Source organism: Poromitra crassiceps (assembly GCF_964638095.1).
Source record: "Poromitra crassiceps genome assembly, chromosome: 6".
Lineage (NCBI taxonomy): Eukaryota > Metazoa > Chordata > Actinopteri > Beryciformes > Melamphaidae > Poromitra > Poromitra crassiceps.
This window is the reverse complement of record NC_139627.1, coordinates 43,959,109-43,985,982: the sequence shown is the minus strand read 5'-3', so window position 1 is coordinate 43,985,982 and position 26,874 is coordinate 43,959,109. Positions and strand designations below refer to the sequence as shown.

Genomic DNA, 26,874 nt, shown 5'->3' with positions numbered 1-26,874 from the left:
AGGAACTTCTGCAATTTTCAAATTGCAGAGGCTGCAATTAATTGCTTAAGTCCAAAATGGACCAACACCATAACACTTTGTAGAAAGGCTATGGGGCCATGAGTGAAGGATGAACTGATTAACTGTTCATGCCCACCAGCCAAAAGGAGGCATGGCAATGTGGTAGCCAATCACAAAAAGTCCCCTAAGTTCCACACGGATTCACAACACCACACCGTGGCGGAGGTATGCACTCTACCGAGTGCCCTCTGGTTATATGTCTGTGACTGAGCGCCCTGAGGCCTCCACCCTCTGCCCTCCTGACGCCTCCTCCTCTCCCTAACCCCCTGACACCTCCTCCTCTGCCCCCCTGATGCCTCCTCCTCTGCCCCCTGACACCTCCTCTGCCCCCTGACACCTCCTCCCTCTGCCCCCCTGATGCCTCCTCCTCTGCCCCCTGACACCTCCTCCTCTGCCCCCCTGATGCCTCCTCCTCTGCCCCCCCTGACACCTCCTCCTCTGCCCTCCTGACACCTCCTCCTCTCCCTAACCCCCTGACACCTCCTCCTCTGCCCCCCTGATGCCTCCTCCTCTGCCCCCTGACACCTCCTCTGCCCCCTGACACCTCCTCCCTCTGCCCCCCTGATGCCTCCTCCTCTGCCCCCTGACACCTCCTCTGCCCCCTGACACCTCCTCCTCTGCCCCCCTGATGCCTCCTCCTCTGCCCCCCCTGATGCCTCCTCCTCTGCCCCCCTGACACCTCCTCCTCTGCCCCCCCCGTGCTTAGCGCTGAGCCCCGGCTGCTGTGGGAGCGGGTGGAGCAGCTGGTGCCCAGACACAGCCCAGGGTCCAGCTCCTCAAGCTCCTCCAGCAACTCCAGCTCCCAGCCTGGCTCTCACTGTGGCTCCGGAGAGAGGTTCCGAGCCCGCTGTGAGTCCACACACGCACACGCACACGCACACGCACACGCACACGCACACGCACACGCACACGCACACACACACAGAACAAAATGTACAGAGAAATGCACAAACATACAGTAAACATCATATGCACAATGTGATTTCTATGATTCAATTGCTTTCCATTACTCTTCCTTCAGCCTCGTCAAAATCTGAGGGCTCGCCCCTCCAGCGGCCAGAGAACGCTGTGAAAAAGGCCCAGGAGAGGCGGGACCTGGTCAGGCCGAGCCGACCGGCGGTGAGAGCTCGACTCAACGCTGACTAGCTAGTAGCGTGCTAGCTGGCGTAGAGTGTGTGTGCGTGCGTGCGATGATGATCACATGGTGTGCTGCTTTTGGGGTTTCTTTGAAAATTGGAATGCTAACTTTTGAGTGCGAGTGATGATTATTTGCGTGCTGGTGAAAATCTTTCCCCTCTGTGTGTGTGTGTGTGTGTGTGTGTGTGTGTGTGTGTGTGTGTGTGTGTGTGTAATAATAACACTACTAAATGGGCTCATTTGGATTGTGACATGTGACCGACACGCTGTCCAATAGGGTGAAGTGCTAAGACTTTGTGAGGTGATGTTTTTGTGTCTGGGTTAAGCTCCCTGGCTGAAGGTTTCTGTACTAATGGCTTGCTCTCTCTCCTCTGGTCTCTCGGCCTTGGCGGCCATCTTAACTCATGCCTTCTCTAACCTAAGTAAATTGCCCTTTTTCTTCTATATTGTTATACTTTTCCACTCATATCTTGAGCTGCTTTCTCTCTCCTGTCATTATTTGAGTTAATCCACTAACCGTTCCTGTCTTGAGACTCACTAGCCGTCCGGCAGCAGCGGCGGCGGCGGCGTTTTGACTTCATCATCTCTTTCCTAACTTCATCTTATGGCTTTGCTAATCACAGGCTGGCTTCTCATTGGCTGGCGTACCTGTTTGACCTCATTTCCTCTCTAGCGGCTTCCTGTTTCCTGTTTCTCTTCTGCTCTCAAAACAGAGATTAAATGAAAAACACTAACTGGAAAAAAAACACTCATACACGCAATCTAAAAGCTCAAACAGCTCGGTAACAAAACGGCCGACTGGAAAATGGACAAAACCCAAGTCCCGAGACCGAATGACCTTTGACCCGAAATTGACGCTGTGACCTCCTGCTCCGTAGGACCTGACGGCGCTGGCCAAGGAGCTGCGTGCGGTGGAGGAGGTGCGCCCGCCCCACAAGGTGACGGACTACTCGTCCTCCAGCGAGGAGTCAGGCACCACCGACGAAGATGACGACGAAGAGGTGGACCAGGAGGGAGGGGAGGAGTCCACATCTGGCCCCGAGGACTCCAGAGCCCTGTACGTTCACCACGTTCACCTTTGACCTTAGAGAGTGCTTAAGCAAGCGACACCCTCTTCCAGGTTCCCCATGCGAGGGACCTCAGGAAGTGGATTCCCCATTCATTTTTCATTGTTTCGTAAAATCCTTAAAAAAGTTTTACTTGGACAAACCAAGCGAATCCAAAGCATCTTATTATATTTGAATATGGAATCCTGTTCAACCCTGACAGTGTTTGAGCCGTGCTCTTACCGTTGAGCGTTTATTTTTCTATATCTATATTGTTTTGCATTGTGAAGATAGATAGATAGATATATCTTTATTTTTGTGTCACTCCTCAACAAACAAGTATGGTATAAAAAACAACAAAAAGTGCATTAGAAAGTTGGGGACCACTCCCATGGAGTTGTGAGACACAATACAGTTCAAAACAATAAAAGATAAAAACATACATACAAGTACTATTACACAGAAAATACAGTTGGCAATACAATATGTAAAAGGAGGGGGCAGTTTATTGGGCGGTGCTCATGAAGGCTACTCTTCTTTTTAGGATGAGGTGGCAGGCCTTGGCAGGCACATTCATTAATACCGTGTTCACCAGCTAAAATTTTACGCAATTTATTTATGTCATCAAGGTCATTCAAATTCTCATAGTGTTTGGATAGAAAAATAAAAAGATCAGCGCGAATGTCGTTGTAAAGTTCACAGTGTAATAGAACGTGGGCTTCAGATTCAATAGAACCACTGTTGCACAGTGTGCAGAAACGACTCTCAACTGGGGTGTTGGTGTATCTGCCGGTTTCCAGAGCTAAGGGAGCGACTCCACATCTAAACTTTGCAAGGGCACTTCTATGCTGCCTAGGCATAATGCATTGTACATAGGGTTCTGATGAATGTTGAATGAACATCTGTTTCCTGTCTCCTCTCCCCGGCAGCTCTTCCAGGCTGAGTAACGGAGAGACGGAGTCGGTGAAGACCATGATCGTCCACGACGAAGACGCGGGATCCACGCCGTGCAAAGACAGCACGCTGATCGTCAGACAGGTACTGGCTCAAAGCCGACCAAACGTCCACACCTTACCGTATGTGGACACACACAGGCATTACCCTATGTTCACACACACCATGGCACTCACATCTCGTCCACTTTCAGCTGTTCTGTTTGGTGTGTTGGGTTTTGCTCATTCATACCCAAATGTTTTTCCTCTGTGTTTGCCTGTTGTTTTGATCATGTTCTGTTGTTGTTGTTGTTGTTGTGTCGTTTCTGTTGCCGTGGAGATGGGCTGAGTGTTAGAACAGGTGGAAGCACATAGTCTACTAAACACAGTAGACACAGTAGTGAGAAGAAAACAAGTTGCATTACATTTTGACCTTTCCTAAGTCCCGCCCCTTTTCAGAACCTAGGTCAACTTCCCCCTTTTCCTGTTATACTAGACACTGTACGTCTATGGGAGGACTGTTCAAACCATGCACTCTTTGCACTTCAACTCCTCCATACTTTAAGATAGAAACTCGTTTCTCCACGTTTAATAGTCTACGTTTAATAGTGTATTACTTTACTTACGTTATTTCTTTTGTACTTTTTGAGAAATCGCAGTTTTAAGTTTTATGCTGTCGTCAACCTTTATACCGGCGGCCTGTAAAGTCAGCTAGATTGAATTGTGACCTCACACACTCTAGGCTGGCTCCATAGGCTGCCGTTATAAAGGTTGAACAAAAAGCATAAAACGTCAACTTTCGCACAAAGTACAAAAGATATCACAACGCTGAATCCGAGTAATGAACTATTACTGTCAGGGCTGACCCGTTTAAAGTTTGAATGGAGTTTCTAGCTTAAAAGCATGAGTAAAACTTAGAGTGAACTTAGAGTTCAAAGAGGGCATGATTTGAACGAACTGTCCTCCCATAGACACAGGAAAGTGGAAAATTTACCTAAGTTCTGAAAAGGGGAGAGGCTTAGGAAAGGTCAAAGGTCAATTGCAGTATAAACTTCAACTCATGACATTGTTCTTCTCAAAGTTGCAACTGGATTTGTAGGCCAGGGACCCAGCACAGCATCACTCAGAATAGCTGCTGTAGGGAACAGTCTATTTCCCCTCTGGGAAGAAAACATGTCGCCAGCGGTCAGGGCTGAGGTCAGATCCTGCTTCTCTAGATAAGCGTTAGCTACTGTAGATTATTTACATTACAGATATAGACCTCACATCAAATAACTGCAATGACGTGAAGATGTAATACAATGTTCCTCTAAAGGGGTTGAAAACATAAGAAAAACTGTAAAAAAAAAAGTCATCATCATCATCATCAGTATATAAAAGGGAGCTTGGGCTCTGTCGGTTTCTCTGTGTCTCTGTCCCACTGATGACATCATCAGTGAATTCACTCAGACACACACAAGGCTATAGTTCAGTGATGATGTCACTGATGACGTCACCTTGTGTTACCTTTTCAACCCATTCAAAGGCACATTTTATTACATTTTGCCATGTGTCACATTATCTGTCAGTTACGTGATCAGTTGGCCAATAAACACAAAGGGACCTTTCTCTGACAGACGAGCACTAACAGCAGTTTTCTCTCTGCCTGTAGAGTAGTCACTGTAGTTTGCCCTTGGCTCTAGCTCACACCTTCCCTTCCCCCAAGCTGCTGAGGAACTCATTTAGACCCAAAGTCCTCTACCCCTCTTTCTACTTCCAGAGTGCAGGTGACAAAAAGCGCCCCGGCCCCGGGCCCTGCCCAGGACAGGCCCAGAGCCCCGCCCCGCTCCCCGGCTTCGCCCCGGGTCCCGGCTCGGCGGGGGGCCCAGGGCTCGCCCACCTCACCCCCAGCCCCCAATACCACCACCACCCCCACCACCGACACCCCTCCCCCCAGCAGCACCCATCCCCCCAGCAGCACCCCTCCCCTGGGCAGCACCCAGACAGGAACGGCTTTGCGGGTCGGATCCACCTCCTGCCCGACCTGATCCAGCAGAGCCACCACTCCTCCCCCTCCTCCTCCAACACCTCCTCACCCTGCTCCTCCAGCCTGGCCAGCCCCTGCTCCATGTCCCCCCAGAGTCCACTGGACAAGCTCGCCATGCTGATGGAGGTACGTCCCACCACCACCACCGCACCGAGAAGCCCCCACAACGGTGCCACGTGTGTTGCCTAATCACTCCTGGACTAGGAGGGAACAATGACTATGTTTACATGGACTGCAAGAATCTGACTATTGACCTTATTCTAATTCTAAATGAGTCAATCTTTTGATGAAGGTGTTAGTTTACATGGAACCTTGAGAGGCAGCTGCATTCGCCAGATCACAATCGTCACATCGTGCGAGAAATCCATCTTGCCGCGCTGCAATTGGTTTAACTCTGTCCTTACAATGGGCTGTACCAATCAGCATTCAGAGGGAGCTACGGGCGGGATTTAGGTGTGACGAGTCAGCAAGAAGTGAGCCTGTGATAGACGGTGATAGACAAATTCCATCCAATCACCTGCCTTTTTTTTTTCTCCCCCCGATAGGACATCATAGTGCGATTAAGGTGTTAACATGTCTGCCATGCACTCCAATAATGCGACTAAGGGGGCACGGTGGACCAGTGGTAGCGTTGTCGCCTCACAAATATAAGGTTGTGGGTTCGATTCCCGCCTAGGATGCTGTGGGCGTTGAGGGTGTGTGCCCCCGCCCAAATGCCCTCAGTGCTGGTCTACCTCGTGAAAAGGGCCTTTCTGTGTGGAGTTTGCATGTTCTCCCCGTGCCCCCCTGGGGTTTCCTCCATGCAACATTGCAACACCCCCACTAAAAACATGCAGAAGAAGATGGTCACTAACTGAAGATGGTCCCCCAGGCGCTGTACGCTAAAGAAAGCTGATCAATGCAGAGACTGTATTTCACAGCACCACTCAGCATGTATACGTGTTCCGACACCGACACGTGTGTCACAATAAAAACGGGCTTGTTGGTCCCGGTTTCATTTCGTAAAATCTGAATTCTCCGCATCTTACTTTGACTATTGCTTTATGACCTTATTCGGGTTAAGGTGGTCAGTGGCAGTGTCCTATTCAGAGTATTGTCTTCATCTGGATAATATTGCAGTCCATGTAAACGTAGTCAATGAGAGGCTGAAACCATCATGGCCAGACAGAGTTAGGGGACGAAAAGAGTCTGAAGCTTGTATAAAATCAAAGATTGCAGCAGCAAAAAGCAGGAATAAAACCAATGAAATAGTCTGAATCCGGCTTTAGACAAGTTGGAGTTGATGTGGTCCTGCCCAGCAGTGAAGCCCCACTCACACTGATGTTCTGTGCACATTTCTGACTGGCCATGATAACATGTCTCCTGCCTCTTTATCTTTTCTGTCCTGGATTGGTTCGAGCGCCCTCTGCTGGTCTCGTCTGCCCCTGCTAGGCTTCCTCACTTTCTTCTTCTGTTTCTCTACTGACTAAACTTAAACCTCCTGCAAGGAGATGGTGGTGGTGGAGGGACACTTTTTACAGATCTTTTGAAACTCCAACTGGAAGAGGATGACAATTTAACACCCCCCAGTTTCAAAACCGTTCAACTTATTCCACATAGGATGTTTTTTAAGGAATCTTTTTTAACTCCGTCGCTTCCACAAAGCCCTCTGAAACACTAACCTGATGACACTGCCAGATGGGGGCCGTATTGTTTTCACAAACTGCACACAATACCGCCCCCGTCTGGCAGCGTCGGGTAACTGAAACACAGGTATAGACGGTTTTAACTTGACAACAAAAACATTCTAAATTGAACCCCCGCTCATTTCCTGTTGCAGTGTTTGCTATGGACATAAAAGAAAAAAAAAACATTCAAGTGCAGGACTGACCAGTCTGTGAAAACCGTCTATACCCACATGTATTTCAATAGAAGGGACAAGAGTGCAGGCTCACTTAAGCCAGACTGAACAGTACACACTGGACCTCATTCATAAAATGGTGCTGACAAAAAGAAGGTGGGATTCGTGAAACCATGCCAGTATGTTTGTGGAAACGTTCGTAAATACACTTTACAAGTTAATTTAGTTTATTTGTGCAATAAAGAAAGAAATAGCATCTTGGGTCCTTGTAGCAAGTTAAATGACGGAAGGAAAGTACATGTGTAACTGAGACAGCTTAACAAACAATGCAGATCATTCTTCATGCAAACACAATGCGTTTCAACCTCACTGGTCTTTGTCAGGCTGTTCAGATGTACATTGTTTATTCAACTGTCTCAGCAGTGATTAAACTTGCTACAAGGACCCAAGAAGTTCCGTTTTTCTTTATCGTTATATTTTTGGCCTGCTGAGATTTCTTGTGCTACGTTTTGGACTTTTAGTTTATTTGTGGAAGAAACTAAAATATCAAATGTCCGATAGACAGAATGAAACAAGGTTGTCCAGGATGCACAGGTGTTTGGGGTAAAGCTGTGTAGGAGGGCTTGTGAGATGAGCAACCGTTACAGTCTCAAATCCATCTGAGTCGCTGAAGCAAAGGACACAAAATATGACTTACAACATGTGTGAGGCCTGTCGTGGTTCACCAGCGTTACCCCCTCATATCTAAACCTCATCTATTCCTTGTTACTGAATTTTCAGCAAATGAGTCATATTGTAGTCTGCACTCCCCAGACTGTAGCTCACAGCGCAGAGGGCAGTTAGGAGCACAACGGCAAGTATGGCTCTCATGGAAAGACTTTTTTTTTTTAATTATTATTATTATTATTATACGTTTTTGTTCTCTTCTTTGTTCCTTTTGACAAAGCCCTCCATTTGTTTGACCCACCACCATAAGCCCCTTGTTTCTGCCTTTTCCCTCCATATCTATCATTTGACCCCCGCAAAGAATGCCCTTTGTGTTTGCATGCTGCACATACAGCAGTGGTGGAAAGTAACTAAGTCCATTTACTCAAGTACTGTACTTCAATTACAATTATGAGGTACTTGTACTTTACTTGAGTATTTCCATTTTATGCTACTTTGTACTTATACTCCACTACTACATTTTAGATGGAAATAGTATACCTTTTACTCCATTACATTTATTTCACAGCTGTCGTTACTAGTTACTTCAGATCAATATTTTATGTTTCAAACATTTGGTCGTCTTTATAAATGAACATTAACATAAAATAGCATTGTTATAGATTAGACTACCCAAAGGTATAGCTAAATTGTTACGATTAGTTTCACCGTGGCAACTTTAAAATGCTGCTTATATGTATGTCAATGAATCCGTATTAATATTCCAATGATTTATGAAAAATATAACTCGAAATGCGGACAGTTTCTATATGAGTATGTTTACTTTGATAACTTTAAATAAGTGTTGCTGCCAATACGCATGTACTTTTCCTTAAGTACCATTTTGAATGCAGGGCTTTTACTTGCAATGGAGTATCTTTACATTGTTGTATTGCTACTTTTACTTAAGTAAGTTCTCAGTACTTCTTCCACCACTGAGCAGTACCTCCGTTTGTTTGTTTGCTTTACTGCATTGTCACGTTTAATTTATTATTAAATTTGCCAGCATCACATGTGATCAAATCAGCTAAAAGTACATATATTTTCAATGTAATCTGTTTCACAAACAAGCGAAGTCATACAGAGTAGTGATATTCTGTCTCTCCTGACTGTCCCTGTGCGTGGTGTCCCTGTGCAGAGCCAGTCTACAAATACCATGCAGAAACACAAGTCCTCTTCCTCCTTCACTCCCTTCATCGACCCGCGCCTCCTCCAAGTCTCTCCATCCACCGGCAGCGCCCTCAACAATGTCGGTAAGTCCCAAGTTTGGTCGAGGTGCAGGCAGACACACGCACAACATAGGTTTTGTAGGTGCTGACGTTTCAATGCTATTGTAAGAATACTCTTAGTCAAGAGAACACCTGAATCTAGTAGATACCTTGCATCTGACGAAGACCCTGTGAGATAGGAATGCTCCGATCGATGGGCCAGCGATCGGAATCGGCTGATTTTTAGTATAAATATGAGATCGGAGAATTCCGTTAATGCTTTATATGCGCCGATTGCCAAAAGCGATGGATGACGCAAAACACGTGAGCCATTTCTCGGCAGAGTTGGTGTCACTGCTTGCATGCAAACACGGTGTCATTACAGTTTGTATTCAAAACATTTTTTAATTAAGAGAAGTAAAATTTTAATTTAAGAGGGTTATGTATTTTTAAGATATGCAAAGTGAGAATTTATGTAAAATCTAGATGTGTTTCAGTTTTGGGAGTTAAACTATGGAATAGCCTGAGTGATGATTTGAAATTGTGTAGCTCATTGTTGAGGTTTAAAAAAGCCTTAAAAAGTAAAATAATTCAGGATTATAATTTACAGTAAATTCTCTGCTGCAGATATTCTGCGTTTTTCTAATGGATTATACAGGATAGGCAAAACATAAGCCTTGGCTTCAGCCTATTCCTTTTTTCCATCATTGATTGTATGAATTTTATTTGTGTGAAATGATTTGACATGTTTGATGATGTTCTCTCGCTGTATATTCACACAAATTGTTACATTTTGTTTGTGGTTCATTATAACGTATGACCGAAAATAAACCATTCATTCATTCATTACAAAGTGTGTGAAACAGATACATGCATCTGTAATGTATGCGAGGATAAAATAGCTTGTGGGAGAAGCAGCTACTGTAGCAATCCTTGTAGCTGTTTGTCGGCAGACAGCCGAGCAGGAGGACCGCAGCTCGTCATGTCTTCACATTCTTTTACTTTTCTTCTCCGTGCCGAGTTTGCTGAGTGTCAAACCTATGCTGCTTCACTGCGGCTAGCTAGCAACGTTAGCTCTTAATGTGAATTTACAATGACGATCAGGATCGGCGATCAGTGGCCAAAAATGTGATCGGAGCATGCCTCCCTACTGTGAGAAAGTTATGGGATTTGAAAATGTATTTTCCAGGACTGGAGTGTTTTGGAAAATGGTAAAATATCATTAAGCTTTCAGAGTAATTCGGAAACGTGACAAAAACAGATTTGAAATGTCACAGCGTTTGTAAACGCTTTACAACACACAATGTAAATGAAATCTCAACTGAAGATTAACAAAAGCATGCCGACCCCTGTCTGTTACACTCTGTGCCCTGTGACCTCTAACCCCACCCCTGCCTAAGCCCTGCCCTTTTACCTCTTAGGCTACGCCAACGACGCGGCCCGGCTGGCGGAGGCGCTGCGGGCCGACCCATCCCGGAAAGGCTCAGTGGTCAACGTCAACCCGGTCAACACGCGCCCGCAGAGTGACACGCCAGAGATACGCAAATACAAGAAGAGGTTCAACTCTGAGATCCTCTGTGCTGCACTCTGGGGTGAGCGGACTAAACAGCTAAGGACAACTGTCACACTGCAGCTCCTGTAGACTGACTGCAACATTATAACAAGTAGATCTAGGGCCGGATTGTGTGCTTAAGATAGATCTTAAGAAAGGACATTCTTAAGACCCTTAAATGCAATTCCTAAATATTTTCTTAGTAAAAGTCTAATTTCTTACAAATATATTACATTTTCCTACTTAAGAATTTCTCAAAATACGGCCTGAATTAATTCTAGTTAATACAATTTAGGCTTACTGCCTTGAGGCTAGGAGGCAACCCAAAGTGCTTCCATCTACAAAACTATTGTGGAAAAACTATTTAGGGCAACTAGGGCAAAGATTTTAACATTGGTTGCTGTTGGTAAGTATAACATTTGCTAGCTTATTTTCAACAGAGGTAGACCGAGGCCTACTTGTCCCTACACCGAATAAAGCTTTACAGACAGACACTTTGCATTCTTAATATAAGATAGGATAGGATTTCAGTTAACGAAAATGTTTCCTCTCACCTAGTTTTTGTCATTTCATTAGTTGTGTTGAAGGATATTAACCGTGTTGTATTTACCTGTAGGCGTGAACCTGCTGGTGGGCACAGAGAGCGGCCTGATGCTGCTGGACCGCAGCGGGCAGGGGAAGGTCTACCCTCTGATCAGCCGCCGCCGCTTCCAACAGATGGATGTCCTGGAGGGACTCAACGTCCTGGTCACCATATCAGGTACACAAAGGCAAACACACACACACACACACACACACACACACACACACAAAGTCCAATACCATGCATCCCTTAAACTAAATGAATGTTTTTGGACAATCCCTAACTTGGTTAACAGGTTAACCACACAGAAATTACCGGTACTCACAAAGACCAGTGAGCAGACTAATTAATTGGTTGATTAATTGATGTCCCTATCAATTCCATTTGGCTGGAATTATTTACAATCTGGCCGAGTTTGTTCTTTTGATTCGAGTACTTTCATAAACGGCTCCTTATTTAACTTATTATTTAACATAAAATTATTAACTTGTATCTGATTGGTTTAATTTCTTAGGTAAGAGACCTCGTATAAGCCCATTAGGGTTTCTTGTCTCTCAATCTTTTAATCCATTTGTTTCCTTTCATTTGTTCTTGATTTTACTATGTGCAAATAAATAAATGACATACATTAATTAATTATTAATGGCAGTGAATCTATGGGAGGGAGGGCTATAGCGACGCCTAGTGGTTACATAGCGCAATAGCACCAACCTGCAGTCAAAATTCACATGAATCCTAAAATGTTTATATGGCGGGAATTGCCCCCAGTAAATGTTTAGAGCTTTTGTACACATTCACATCCTTAGAAACACACACACACACGCGCACACACGCACGCACGCACACACACACACACACACACACACACACACACACACACAATAATAATAATGTAGTTACTGTGGTTTCACTTCTGTTTATCTGCTGCTTGCTGTGTCACCTCACACCAATCATGTCAGAACTTCCCGAAGATGTGACAATGCTCAGAAGCTTATCTGACCTGGAATGCTCTGCTCTCCCAAGGAGCTAGCTAGTCCATCAGCCACTCAATAAGACCAGAATGAGCTCCCTGAGTTTCTGCCCAGGTGCATATGGCTGTATGGTGCACTTACTAATTGTCATTCTTTCATTCAAAATCCAATGCATACAGTATAACATTCCTAAATTCTTAATACACAAAATGTAGAACTCTGGACTGAAAATTTAAAAAATATATTTTATTTTGTGTGTGTGGGGGGGGGGGGGGGGGGGGGGGGTGCACACCTGAAAAAAATATTTACCCACCTGAAAGATAGGCTATTATATTCACAGTCAGGATATTTCATTACATTATTGGCCAAGTCACTTTTGAAGCGTTTTCTGAAAATTGCGCCCAAAAAAAACACCTTTACGCTTGGAAAATCATAAAAGTGGTCCCCATTTGTGAAGATGATCTCGCTGAACACAAACTTCGCAGTTTCAAAAACTTTTTCTTAACCACAGATCATGCATTTAACCAAAATCCGCATCCAAAAATCCCATTGACTTTTACACGTAAGAGCCGGAAGTGCATCCAGGTCTTCCGGACTTATTCCTGCGCTGCTCTATTCTCAGACTGAGAGTAAATGCACATCCTCTTTCTCAATGTTACACACACACACACACACACACACACACACACACACACACACACACACACACACACACACGAGTGTCCCAACAGACGTCTGGCTCTGAGCGGATGTTGTGTAACCATCCTACCCTCCTCCGGGGGCAGCCACGTCACATGTGTGTACAACATCCAGCGCCGCACTGAGCTCTTTCCATGACTGGAGGAAGGCTGCGTCATTCAGCTGCAGTATACAGTGATGCGCTATTAAAACAGAAAAATGCCCGTCACGGAAAATTGCAAGAAGCCGAACCGTGATGCAAAGGAAAGTTAGCAATTTTGTTTTCAAAATCTGAATTACGAATGATTATGACTGGGGGCGGGGATCCCCTTTTTATGTATTTTCCCCCAAATCTCTTGATTGAAGTAAAATAGAGCTGCAATGATTAATCGATTAGTCGATAGACAGAAAACTAATCGACAACTATTTTGATAATCGATTAATCGTTTTGAGTACAATTTTAAGAGAAAAGGTCAAATGATCTGATTCCTTAAATGTGAATATTTTCTGGTTTCTTTACTCCTGTATGACAGTAAACTGGATATTTGAATCTTTGAGTTGTGGACAAAACAAGACATTTGAGGGCATCATCTTGGGCTTTGGGAAACACTCATCGTCATTTGCTACCATTTTCTGATATTTTATAGACCAAACAACTACCGTAATCGATTAATCGAGAAAATAATCGACAGATTAATCGATTATGAAAATAATCGTTAGTTGCAGCCCTAAAGTAAAATAAGTTTAGCAATAAGGCATGGCAAGATGTTTGTAATATAGGCCCCAATACTGTATCCTCCCACCACCCCATCACCCCACCCCAGCCCCCATGTTGGTCCCCTTTTATTTCTGAGGGGGGGAAACAGAAGTGCTAACCATAACCAGTGTGACTGCAGGTTTCTGTGAATACAATTTGACACTTTTTAAGACCTTATTAATGCAAATCCAGGTACGATTTAAAACCAGTTTCACCCCAAATAAGCCTGAAGCATTAAAAACTAAAACTGTGAATTAAACCGTAAATTACTATTATAAATCAAAACAAGAGTCCGACCGATACTGGATTTTTGAGGCCGATGCCGATACCGATATTAGGGAGTAAAAAAATTCCGATACCGATAATATTGGCTGATATTCTTTCTTTTTTTCTTATCAAATGTTTATCCCCCATTAGTGCTAATCCCCCATTAGTGCTAATTTTTTATTTATTTATCCTGGTTGCTGCTCCACCCTCTGCCGATCTGGGGAGAGCCGAAAACTGGCTCCATGCTTCCACATGGGCAGTTAGCCAGCCGCTTCTTTTCACCTGACAGGGGAAGCTTCACCGGTAGGACATAGCACGTGGGAGGATCACACTATTCCAACGAGTTCCCCTCCCTCCGAACAGGCGCCCTTAACGACCAGAGGAGGCACCACATCAGCAACCCTCAAATATCAAACACTTGACAAAGATATGATTGAGTTGACATGAATTGAAATATGTAATGTAGGCAGGATATTTTACAGCTTATTAATAAACTCAATGCAATGAAACAGTAAACTTAACTGGGAATTTAATAATTATAAATAAGTAGAAATACAAAAACACAATAGAACAAATAGTTAAGAAAAAATATCAAATATACACAACATGCTGTCCATGCTGTCTATAACTTATATATATACAGTATATATATATATATATATATATATATATATATATATATATATATATATATATATATATATAAAAAAAAAAGAATCGGCGCCAAATATTACCGATAGCCTACCGATATATCGGTAATCGCCAATATCGGCGAACCAATATATCGGTCGGGCTCTAATCAAAACTAGTTACCAGACCATTCTTCTTGTTCCCTCCCCCCTTTTCTCTTGGTTCAGTCGTGAAGCAAGTATGCAGTGAAAAGTGCATCTATAATGACTACATCTGAATTCAACGTTGGCCATTTGTTCTTGTTCCCGTCACTGATGCGGCAAAGAACAGGATGCACTCAAAAATACGGTAAACAAGATTAGAGAATAAAAACAGATTTTAATCAATCCAGAGGTTCTACTGGCTAGAAAGAATGATGGCTATGTTGATAGATCTACTGTAAAATGTATACGTATTCTCTAAGGGTTAGGGTAATGATAAATTAACTCACCAAGCAAACACCTGAAACTGAACTGCTTTTATATATTTTATTTTTCATTTTTTATATGCAATAAAGACACACAAGAACAAAGCAAAAACAAAAAAAGACACAAGCTCAGTCACAGGAAAGGAAAAGCAAGAAAAAGCATACGCATATCAACATTACAACATCATGGTGAGGTGCTACCACGATATATAGAATCTAGTGTGAGGAGTCAACGAGAGATCAGTTGGGTGAGTTACCCGTTGCCCCTAACCTCGTCCAAGTAGGCCATAAATGGGTCTCAGATGGTAGAAAACTTCCTAAGTGAATTGGTCCTCAGGAACCTGAGTCTCTCCATATGTATAACTGAAACCATGTCTGATAGCCATAGCTGAAAAGAAGGTGGGGAGGGGGACTTCCAATCCCTTAGGATGAGTCTCTTGGCGACGGTCGTCCCCTGCGTCAGAGACTGCTGCACAGCAGTAGGAAGGAGCAGAGAAGATTCAGAGCAGCCGAAGATGGCAAGAAGATGGCAAGAAGGGTTACTTTATAGATCTTGGAGTACCAATCAAATATTTTGGACCAAAATGTAGATAATAAAGGGCAAAACCAAAAGGCATGGGACAATGTACCCTCTAACACTTGACACCTATCACAAAGTGGTGAGACCGAGGGGTAGATCTTGTGCAACTTAGACTTCGAATAATGAAGACGGTGAGGGACTTTAAATTGGATCAGCTGGTGTCTGCTGTTGATTGAGCAGAGTTGGACCACAGATAGACTCCTGTCCCATATCATTTCTGACTGAGCTGCTTTTAGGGAAGCTTTGTCAGAGTGCATCTTATTTACATGTGTATACTGCATACACAAGCAGCTAATATGGATTTGTCTGGGGGGATTTGAGGCTGTTGACAAAGTTGGCTTTGTAATGTTCATGACAATGAATGCAGGATTCAGGAGAGGGTTTGAGGGGAAACATCTCATTCATGGTGAAAACTTGGATTTCACAAAGGAAACATTTGGTGAAAAATGAGCACTGACGGGTGACTGTTTCCGACTTTTTCTCCTCATTTATGATTATCTCTCTCTCTCTGTGTCTGTTCCTCCGTGACAGGTAAGAAGAACAAGCTGCGTGTCTACTACCTGTCCTGGCTGAGGAACAAGATCCTCCACAACGACCCGGAGGTGGAGAAGAAGCAAGGCTGGACCACTGTGGGAGACCTGGAGGGCTGCGTCCACTACAACGTCGGTATGTATCAGTCCTACTTTATGTATTTCACCTTTATCTAAAGAGCATGGTGCAGGTTGGAGACCGCATTGCATTAATATGTGGGAGGTGTGTGTGTGTGTGTGTGTGTGTGTGTGTGTGTGTGTGTGTGTGTGTGCGTGTGCGTGTGCGTGCATGCGTGTGTGCGTGCGCGTGTGCTGCAGTTAGCCTGGTAAACCAGCTGGTCACGTGAACTCACATTTCATTTCGTTCTACCAGACCGTCTGGCCTCCAGCCCTGGGAGGGTGTTTTCAGAAATTACAAAAGCGCTCTAGCCAATCAACGACCCGCCTCGTAGTTGACATCGTAACCGGCCAATCAGTTCGTCAAGTTTAAACAGCCATAAAGTGCAGTTATTGCAGAAATAGACTCAATAACAACAATTAAACAAGTACAGGAGTATGCGTCAGTGGAGTTGCTCGGCGGAAAATATGTTTTCGCTGTTCTCAAGAGTGGATTTGGGTTTGACTGGATCCAACGCTGATTGGCTGAAGGAGTTGTCTGTCAAGGCAAGTACACCCGCCCAACTCCTGCCCACTGCAAACACTGGGTGAAAGCTTGAGATGGGGATGGAAAGCACTGGGTTAAGAAACAGTGCGGTAGCGACATCCTAGATGGCATGAAGCTACAGTGCCATGTCTGTCATTGAAAATGCACAGAAAGCACACGCTGTACCAGCACTGAAAGTACAGGCCTGTCAATATTCAATCATATTTCTGAAAAGCCCTCAGTGTCCCAATTCTCCCAATGTCTGTGAGAGAGACCTGCTGACGCATCTGGTTGAATTTGACTCTGCATCAGAAACAGCTGGGGAATCTCAGTAGAAAGTATGTGGATAATACCAATGATCATTGATCAGTCTACATTGATCATACAAGTGGATGCTTCCAATTAATCGCCAGGACACTAATGATTAATCAGGACAATTAGCATTAATCAGGCATTTATATGTTGTTAAGAAGGGTTTTTTGGGGGTCTGAGAGAAGCTCAACATGCTGCCAATTGACATGGTGATAACTTTAATTATAACTTATTATATTTATATAATTTATATAATTTTATATTTTGTCTTATTTTATTGTATTTTATTTGCTTGTTCTGTGTATTGGTCTCTGTTGATGTAACCTGTCTGTTCCCCTGATGTGCTGCACTGGTGGTGAAAAAGTGCTCTATAAATAAAGTTGTGATTTTGGATTTTGAATATATTAGATCCAGAAAATTCCCTGGCCACAGAGGATATAAATCCTAAAATCCACCTGCTTGTTTTACCATTTTCCAACCAAAATGATTTTTCAAAGAGAATGAAAGTTTAAAAAAAAGTTACTAATGTTGGTTGATTTTCTGCCAAATCTGTCGGAATCAACAAACTACAACCAGCAGCAGCAAAAAAAAAAAAAGAAAAAAAATCCCCACCCTGACGCTAACCCTGTCACTCTGTACTCATGTTTCTGTGACTTCCCCCCCCAGTGAAATATGAAAGGATCAAGTTCTTGGTTCTGGCTCTGAAGAACTCGGTGGAGGTTTATGCCTGGGCGCCCAAGCCCTACCACAAGTTCATGGCCTTCAAGGTGAGTCTTGGCTTATCTGTCAGACGTTAAACTTCACCCACTGTCCAGCATGTCTCAATTTAGCCAGCTTACATTTACACCTGCCATTACAATCACTACCTTTACATGCACACAATATTTTCTTTTTTCTTTTCTTTTTTGCCCTTATTGGTTTGAGAACGTAAACAACCATTGAAATCATTACAACGTGACAATAATATAATTAATTGGGACGGAGAGCTAGTTAAACAGTGATGGTCAAATGTCTCATTAGCCGTTACTACAGCAAAATAACATGGAGCTGATACCACCATTCATATTGCTGACTCACCATAGGGATTGTCCTGTTTTTGAATTGCAATATTATATTAAATTATATATATATATTTTTCGAGACATCGTCCCATCCCATCACTACATTACATTACATTACATACATTACATTACATCCCATCACTACATTACATTACATTACATACATTACATTACATCCCATCACTACATTACATTACATTACATACATTACATCCCATCACTACATTACATTACATTACATACATTACATTACATCACTACATTACATTACATTACATACATTACATCCCATCACTACATTACATTACATTACATACATTACATTACATCACTACATTACATTACATTACATACATTACATCCCATCACTACATTACATTACATTACATACATTACATTACATCACTACATTACATTACATACATTACATTACATCACTACATTACATTACATTACATACATTACATTACATCCCATCACTACCGTTGGCGTTTACATAGCTTCTGTATGTGAACTGGAGATGCACATTATTGTGGACAAATGTATCTCTGAACACCTCTTCATTGTCCCGGGTGCATTTACATTTACAGCTGGATTGTATGCATCCCCCCTCTATTGAATTTACCATCCTATCACCAAGGATGTGGGGGGGGGATCAATTGTTTGAATTTTCAGAATGTAGTGTGAGGTTTTGTACTTCAAATTCATTTTAAAGCCCCTGGAAACCAAAAATAAATGTGTTTTTAGTTTGTCACAAATGTGTTATTAACCACTCAGCCAGATTTGAACGATTAAAAATCGATAAAATATCTCTCTCTCTCTCTCTCTCTCGATTGTTGACGCATTTTGTGAACGGTTTTAAAGGTGCATCGCTGTCATTTTTAACCCCTCCTCTCTCCCGCCTCTCTCCCTCCCCCTCCCCCCCCCCCCCCCCCTCCTCTCTCTCTCGCTCTGTTGTGTGTGTGTGTGTGTCCAGTCGTTTGGTGAGCTGGTGCACAAGCCTCTGCTGGTGGACCTTACAGTGGAGGAGGGTCAGAGGTTAAAGGTCATCTACGGCTCATGCTCGGGCTTCCACGCTGTGGACGTCGACTCCGGGGCCGTCTACGACATCTACCTGCCTACACACGTACTGACAACGCACACCAGCACATGCACAAACATACACACATTTTTTTACTCTGTCTTTCTAGTAGAGCTGCAATGATTAATCCATTAGTTGTCAACTATTAAATTCATCGCCAACTACTTTGATAACGACCAATCACTTTGAGTATTTTTATTTTTATTTTAGTTTGAATTCTCTGACTGCAGCTTCTTAAATGTGAATATATTTTTCTGATTTCTTTACTCTATGAGAGTAACCTGAACAAGACATTTAAGGATGTCATCTCGGGCTTTGTGAAGCACTGATCGACATTTTTCGCCACTTCCCGGCATTTTATAATGACTAATCGATTAATAGTCGAGAAAATAATCGAGAGATTAATCGACAATGAAAATAATCATTATTTGCAGCCCTACTTACTAGCCTGATCCTGTATATTAAACGGATACTGGCTGATGATTAAAGATTCAAGATATTTATTGTCACTCTGTTGCACCAGTACACACGTGTGAAATTCTTATGCTGTGGGCTCCATTGCAAGACGTAGTGCAAGTACAGTAGCTACATACAGTAGCCACAACAGTAATACAGTATGTAGTATGTCAATAAGACAAACAGTGGGGGGGATAATAAAAAATAGCACCACTTGTCAGTGGAAGGTGCTGTCAGGGCAAGTTGTGCAGCAGCAATGTGCAAATGAAAATAGCACAGATTTATAGCATGAAGTGATTTTGAAACTGGTTTGAGTTCCTACAGTTATTCATCGTTGACTTCAGTCATATGGAAAGGTTTGTTTTTCACTTAATTTCCCTCAGCGTGCCTGCTGTAGCTGAAGAGAATCCAGATGTTGCTGTGAGATAAGATGCCAAAAGTGCATCCCTAACTTTGTGCCCCAGATGAAGACTTAATGAGCATTAGATCAATATGTGATCACAGGAGAGAAATCAGACTCCAACAGGAACAGATGTGCCAAACAATGTCAAAGTATAAGATGGATGCAAACCATATGCATTAAAAGTCAATTGTATTTAATTTGAGAATATTGAAACTGCAGCTCTGTGAACACTGAAGACAATTGGAGAGACAACAAGTGATCAATATTTGCAAAGGGTGGCGTAGTTGAGTGCAGTGGACCCTCTTCACAGGTGCAACCAACTCAATAATTAGGGCCCCAGCACTGGAACACCTAAATGGACTGGAAGTTGGAAACCCTAATTAATGTTTTGGTACACCTGTGTTTATCCTGCCTTGTAGACACAAAATGGCCACCGTGAAAAGGGTCTGTTGCCAAGCTGCGTCTGCTTGGCAACATGCGAGCTGCGTCTGCGAGCACAGGGCGAGCACGCGCAGCATGCGAGCTGCGTTTGTGAGCACAGGGCGAGCACGCGCAGCATGCGAGCTGCGTCTGCGAGCACAGGGCGAGCACGCGCAGCATGCGAGCTGCGTCTGCAAGCCCCCTTGTGGACAAACCAATGAGGCACGGTAGAAATGAGCGCTGCCAGTGAGCGGGCGAGGGCAGCGAGGGACGCTGGAAAGGAGCGTGTGCCATTTCTCCTGAAAGTGAGAAAGTCTGTCTGTGTCCCTGCAGATCCAGAGCCACATCCAGTCCCATGCCATCATCATCCTGCCCAACACGGACGGCATCGAGCTGCTGCTGTGCTACGAGGACGAGGGCGTGTACGTCAACACCTATGGACGCATCACCAAGGACGTCGTGCTGCAGTGGGGCGAGATGCCCACCTCAGTGGGTTAGTGTCTGTGTGTGTCTGTGTCTGTGTGTACATGCTTAGAGGCGCTGGGAAATTTGTCCTCTGCATTTTTCCCATCTTGGCTCGTCCTCATCTATGGTTCAGGCCAGGAGTGGTGGGCAGCTTGAGTGAAGCGCCCGGGGACCAACTTCTTCCAATCGCCGCTGGTCAGACGACGATCTTCTGCATGTTTTTAGTGGGCGTCCATATTGATGTGATATGGAGGAAACCCCATCTTTTTGTCTGGGTGCTTCTTGTTTTAATTTCATTGTATTGATTGTTGAAGCACTTTGTGAACCGTTTTAAAAGTGCAGAGTTGTCATTTTTAACCCCCCACCCCCCCCCCCCCCCCTCTCTCTCTCTCTCTCTCTCTCTCTCTCTCTCTCTCTCTCTGTGTGTGTGCAGCCTACATCCGTTCCAACCAGATCATGGGCTGGGGGAGAAGGCCATAGAGATCCGCTCGGTGGAGACGGGCCACCTGGACGGAGTCTTCATGCACAAGCGAGCCCAGAGACTCAAGTTCCTCTGTGAGAGAAACGGACAAGGTGAGGCCTCCATCCAGACACATCACCTACAACCTTCAAGCTAAGAAGCTGTAGGCTTCCTCCATTCGGTTTGATGTTGAGAGAAAACACCTCTGACAAACTGAAACGGGGCTTGATGGGAAATTGCATATATTTGATCTCATGCCAAACATGAGAAAATGGCTCAAACTGGTGGTGGTTGGTAAAAATTATAATTTTGAAGCCTTAACGTCCAGGATGATATTATAACATAATATACTGCAAGATTTTTGTATTTAAAAAATAGGCTGGAAGTCCAAAAATGTCAGCTTTAATTGAAGTGGGCCATAACTGTAACAATGTAACTTTTCTAGGGCGTGGCATGTTTTAAAACTCAGAGCGAATCGAATGGCTCGTTTGATCAGATCTTGTTAACCAACCTTTTCTATCGAAAAGATTCTTTCTTATAGTCTTCGTTTCTGTGAACGTTCTGGTGTGGTTTATCAAGTGTGACAAATAATCAGGATTACAATATTTTGAAAAATAATACGGACTATTATATTTGTCCAAAAAGTCAGTGACTGCTAGTCACGACTAGTGAGCACTCTCAAAAAAGGTTTCAAAAGCTATTATATTTGCCATAATCACGCAGCGCTACTATCACTATTCTCCTGAACCAGGCTCCCTATGTGGTTTTCTTCACCTAACGTTCGGCTAGCTAACCATCTGGAAACAGGACACGCAAATACACACACACTGACACACGCACACGCACACGCACACACACACACACACACACATTTCAGCACATATATGTGACACGGTCTGGTGAAAGGGGTAGTAGGCCACCGTGAAATCGCACAAATCAAGATACGTTTTTTCGTTCACATTACACGTTAAAATGTTGAAGAATGCACTCAATATAACAAACAACCATTTTAGGATCACTAAGTACTTGTTAGCAATTAAATTAAATTTTAATTTAATGAATTTGTTAGCAAACTAAGCTTGTTTCATGGCAAACACAGCATGTTCACCAACTTTCAACTTTCTCTGAATGTAGCGTTTTGGAGTACGAATGTTCAAATAAGCACATCTTCAACTATTTTCAGATTTCAATGTTTGACATCATTTGAGAGCTTACAATCTACAGTTTCATAATCTGTTAAAAAAGAAAGGAAGATGAGCTTGGCCTGCTTGTTACTCAAACTCCCGTCCCTCTCACATGCGCTCCTTGTCACAGCTGGTAAACACACTCCAGCCAGTTCAGTGGAAGTGTGTAGTGTAGTGTAGTGTAGTGTGTAGTGGCTTCTCTTTGTCTTCACACTGTGGAGCAGATTGGACTGGAGAAGCAGAAGTGGAGAGTCATTGGTGGCTTTCCTTCTGCTGTAGTTATGGGAAGTGACATGGGCAATATGCCAACAGATCTGGGAATGCCAACAGAGTTCCGGCTACAGCAGCTTGTGTCACTCTTGGCATCATGTTCTGTTTTAACCAGGAAAATTTTCAAAAACTTTACTTTGCTGACTTAAGCCCCCCCCCCCCCACACACACACACACACACACACACGATCCGTGGTAAAACAGATATGCGTGCTGCCTCCTAGTCTCGCTGGCCAGCCTCCCCTCCCTCCCTACCGTGAGATGAGTCTGGCGCCGCAGGTCTCCATAACTGGGATAAACCCTCCCCTGCTCTACTCTGCTCTCCCATTGGAGCGACTGTTTTCAGTCGCTGCCGGATGTCCGCTCTCGGCTTATTACAAACTCGGTCATTGGCTCCGACCACGTCAATCAGAGTGGCTTCCGCTCCCTCCTCCCTGTGTGTCGCTGTGAATAGTGCCCTGCCGCCTCAGTGAAAACAACAACGCTAACTAGCTAGCAAGCTAACGGCAGAAACCTACACGCTAGCTCGTGGCTACACGCTGAAAACGGCAAGTTGGATTGTTGGAAACTATTTTCCAAGGGCACTGCCGCTAAGCGCCGCCCATCGCTATCCCACTATGGAGACCTGCGGCGCCAGACTCCTCGGACGGTAGGGAAGGAGGGGCGGCTGGCCAGCGACACTAGCTGCCTCCCAACTAAGCGGCAGTGCTACCCTTGGCGTCGCGCACCGCTCAAATTTGCCACACATTTCAAATAGTTTAAACTTTGACCTACTTACCGCTGACCTCTCTCTGCTCTGGGAAGAGAAGATCGCAGATCATGTGAATAGTGGAGCGGCTAAGTGCTTATTTTCATCAGAATCTTTCAGTTGACGATACAAGCGTGAAAATTGGCATGAGCAGTCTCCATGGGTCACTTGTAGGGGTGTCACGATACACTCAGTTCACGATACGATACGTATCACGATACTGGGTTCACGATAACGATACGATACGATACGATTTTAACAATATTTTTTTAAACTTGAATAATGACAATATATGACTGGAAAAGTAGTATTTTATTTGAAATGCACAAATACAAAACATGCTGTTGTGGGAAATTGTTATTACAATAACAACTAGAAAAAACATGAGATTGGAGATAAGGCTTATCTTGAAATAGAATGGGTTACACCGTCACTTAGATTTACTTTGAACTAAAAGGTTTCTCAGCAGTATAAATTCTCATTATGCATCTTCAGTTTTTCTTCAAACTCAAACAACAAGACTTTTCTTAGTCTATTTTTTATGCATCTTCAGTTTTTCCTGTCAAGTAAACAGTTTTGCCAGAAACTCAATTGAATGGTTTCTCTCCTGTATAACTTCTCATGTGTCTCTTCAGAGACTTGTTCAACTGAACTACTTTCCACACATTGAACTTCAACAAACAAAGACGTTTCTTTGTCTACTTTTGGGGGGGGGGGGGGGGGGGGGGGGGGGGGAAAGTTTTTTTTTTTTTTTTTTTTTTTTCACGATATGAGATTTCATCTCAACGATACATATCGTGACGTTTTACTATCGCGAAATTTCGTGGGACGATATATTGTGACACCCCTAGTCACTTGACAAGAAAATTGCCCGAGCCAATTGAAATTTCAAGATGGCGGGCATCTTTCAAGATGGCCGACACCTTAGTGGAGCAGTTAAGTGATATAATGGTTTATTTGGTGGTAGAAGCATGAAAATTGGCATGAGCAGTCTCTGTGGGTCACTTGACAAGAAGCCACCCACAGCCACTTGAAATTTCAAGATGGCGGCCATTTTTCAAGATTGCCACCATCTAAATGGAGCAGTTAAGCAATATGATTGTTTAGTTAGTGACACAAGCATGCAAATTGGTATGAGCAGTCTCTAAGGGTTGCTTGACAAGAAAACACTCAGCCACTTGAAATTTCAATTTTCAAGATGGCCGCCCCCTGGATCCTCAAAAGATCAATTATCTCATAGAAATGTATTGGGGTTTTTTCAAGGACGATTTGGTGTAATTTTATTTTATATGATTTAAATTATGCTAAATAATTACATTTTGGAACATTTCGTGCAATGGTACCATAACCAGTTTGATCGTGCTCTATATTGACGAAACTCAGCTGAATGAGCTTTTCCTTGGTTTCCTGCTGACAAATGAAACATCTGTCCCAGTTGGTTTTCTCAACTGATATGATGGCTTCTGCCATGTCTGCAGCAATTGCATAGGCAGAGGCCGAGGGTTTATCCTTTTACCACCTTTAAGCACTTTGATGTATGGGATACAACTAAGTTCATGCCTTAGCCCTACACTTAGTCCGATCGTTCATCCAATGTCATTTATATCCCGTGCGATCTGTACACCATCCGGTTAACTAAAACCCCATTAACCTTGGCTCGGCTCTCCCGCGCTGACACAACCTGTCAATTCAGGTGCGGGTATCTAAATGTTTTGGGGTAAATTAGACAGTATTTGGGATACTAACTTTCAATTAGCTGACATTGAACCCCATTCTGAGTTTAACAGCAGTGATATATCACCAGTGTGCCCTGGTAGTGCAGATATTCACTCTTGTCTAATCTATCTATCTATCTATGATCAACACAACTGTATTTTGATGCGTTAAAAATTGTATTTAGCATAATCTAAATCATATAAAATAAAATTACACCAAATCGTCCTTGAAAAAACCCCAATACATTTCTATGAGATAATTGATCTTTTGAGGATCCAGGGGGCGGCCATCTTGAAAATTGAAATTTCAAGTGGCTGAGAGTGTTCTCTTGTCAAGCAACCCTTAGAGACTGCTCATACCAATTTGCATGCTTGTGTCACTAACTAAACAATCATATTGCTTAACTGCTCCATTTAGATGGTGGGAATCTTGAAAAATGGCCGCCATCTTGAAATTTCAAGTGGCTGTGGGTGGCTTCTTGTCAAGTGACCCACAGAGACTGCTCATGCCAATTTTCATGCTTCTACCACCAAATAAACCATTATATCACTTACTCCACTAAGGTGTCGGCCATCTTGAAAAAATGCCCGCCATCTTGAAATTTCAATTGGCTCGGGCAATTTTCTTATCAAGTGACCCATGGAGACTGCTCATGCCAATTTTCACGCTTGTATCACAAATTGAAAGATTATAGCACTTAGCCGCTCCACTAAAGGCAGCTTCACAGGCATGGGAGATCATGGGACGATATATCGAAATTCAGTACATTGCAAGTAAAAATGTGACAATCCTGTGTGTGTGTGTGTGTGTGTGTGTGTGTGTGTGTGTGTGTGTGTGTGTGTGTGTGTGTGTGTGTGTGTGTGTGTGTGTGTGTGTGTGTGTGTGTGTCCTCAGGTGTTCTTTGCCTCGGTGCGGTCCGGAGGGTCCAGCCAGGTCTACTTCATGACTCTGGGCCGAACCAACCTGCTCAGCTGGTAGAGCTCCCCTCTCAACCCCCCCCCCCCCCCGCCCCTCACACCTCCTCCCCCTCCTCGCTAACACTGGATCCCAGAACCCATTGTCCACGTCGGGGAGGACCACCCCCCTCCCAACAGAACACAACAAAAACAACGACGAAGCTGAATTCCCCTTGCCGCCTGCAACCCAACGAGTCACATAGTAGTCGCCCCCCTTTTTGGCCTGCCAAATACCAGACACGACGCCATAGCCAAATACCAGACACGACGCCAAATGCCAGACCCGACGCCATAACCAACTTCAAGCATAGACTGCATAAATATATGGACGTAGCCACCATGACGTCACCCATCTGTTTGTGGACTCCTGTTTTGAAGCCTCCAGTTTGGAACTTTGACCGTCGCCATCTTCTTTTTTTGGAGCCAGAAGCAGCTAGTGCGAGACCAGGGCTTTCCCACTGAGCCGCAGCGCTTCCTGCTATTGGTCCGTGATCGGCGAGCTCCGCGATCACTGATCACGCCCCAAATCATAGTCTGCTTTATCGTCTATTTTACTTTTAAATGGGACCATACTTTACTAAATGAACTTCATGCTGTAGTGAAGAAGACTTGAAACTAGCGATTGAGATCATAAACTCATTAGGAAAGTGTTTACTGAGGTCATAAATCAAGTGAGAACTAGGGTCATTTTCCCATTGACTTCCATACAATCAAGACTTATTTTTGAAGCC

The 26,874-nt window shown here is 43.8% G+C and overlaps 1 protein-coding gene across 1 annotated transcript in view; it reads left to right on the top strand.

Moving 5' to 3' along the window:
* Nucleotides 1-26,173, top strand: part of LOC310779060 (mitogen-activated protein kinase kinase kinase kinase 4-like) — a 161,626-nt gene extending 135,453 nt beyond the window's left edge. Inside the window, 16 exon segments of the mRNA XM_083639557.1 lie at nt 767-909; nt 1,082-1,179; nt 2,076-2,254; nt 3,173-3,281; nt 4,827-5,327; nt 8,885-8,999; nt 10,355-10,546; nt 11,123-11,266; nt 15,970-16,104; nt 17,590-17,690; nt 18,961-19,110; nt 20,678-20,837; nt 21,243-21,275; nt 21,278-21,375; nt 21,377-21,382; nt 26,082-26,173. Coding sequence (XP_083495683.1) covers nt 767-909; nt 1,082-1,179; nt 2,076-2,254; nt 3,173-3,281; nt 4,827-5,327; nt 8,885-8,999; nt 10,355-10,546; nt 11,123-11,266; nt 15,970-16,104; nt 17,590-17,690; nt 18,961-19,110; nt 20,678-20,837; nt 21,243-21,275; nt 21,278-21,375; nt 21,377-21,382; nt 26,082-26,165 — 2,248 coding nt within the window. The 3' untranslated portion in view covers nt 26,166-26,173.
* The last annotated feature ends 701 nt before the right edge of the window (nt 26,174-26,874 follow it).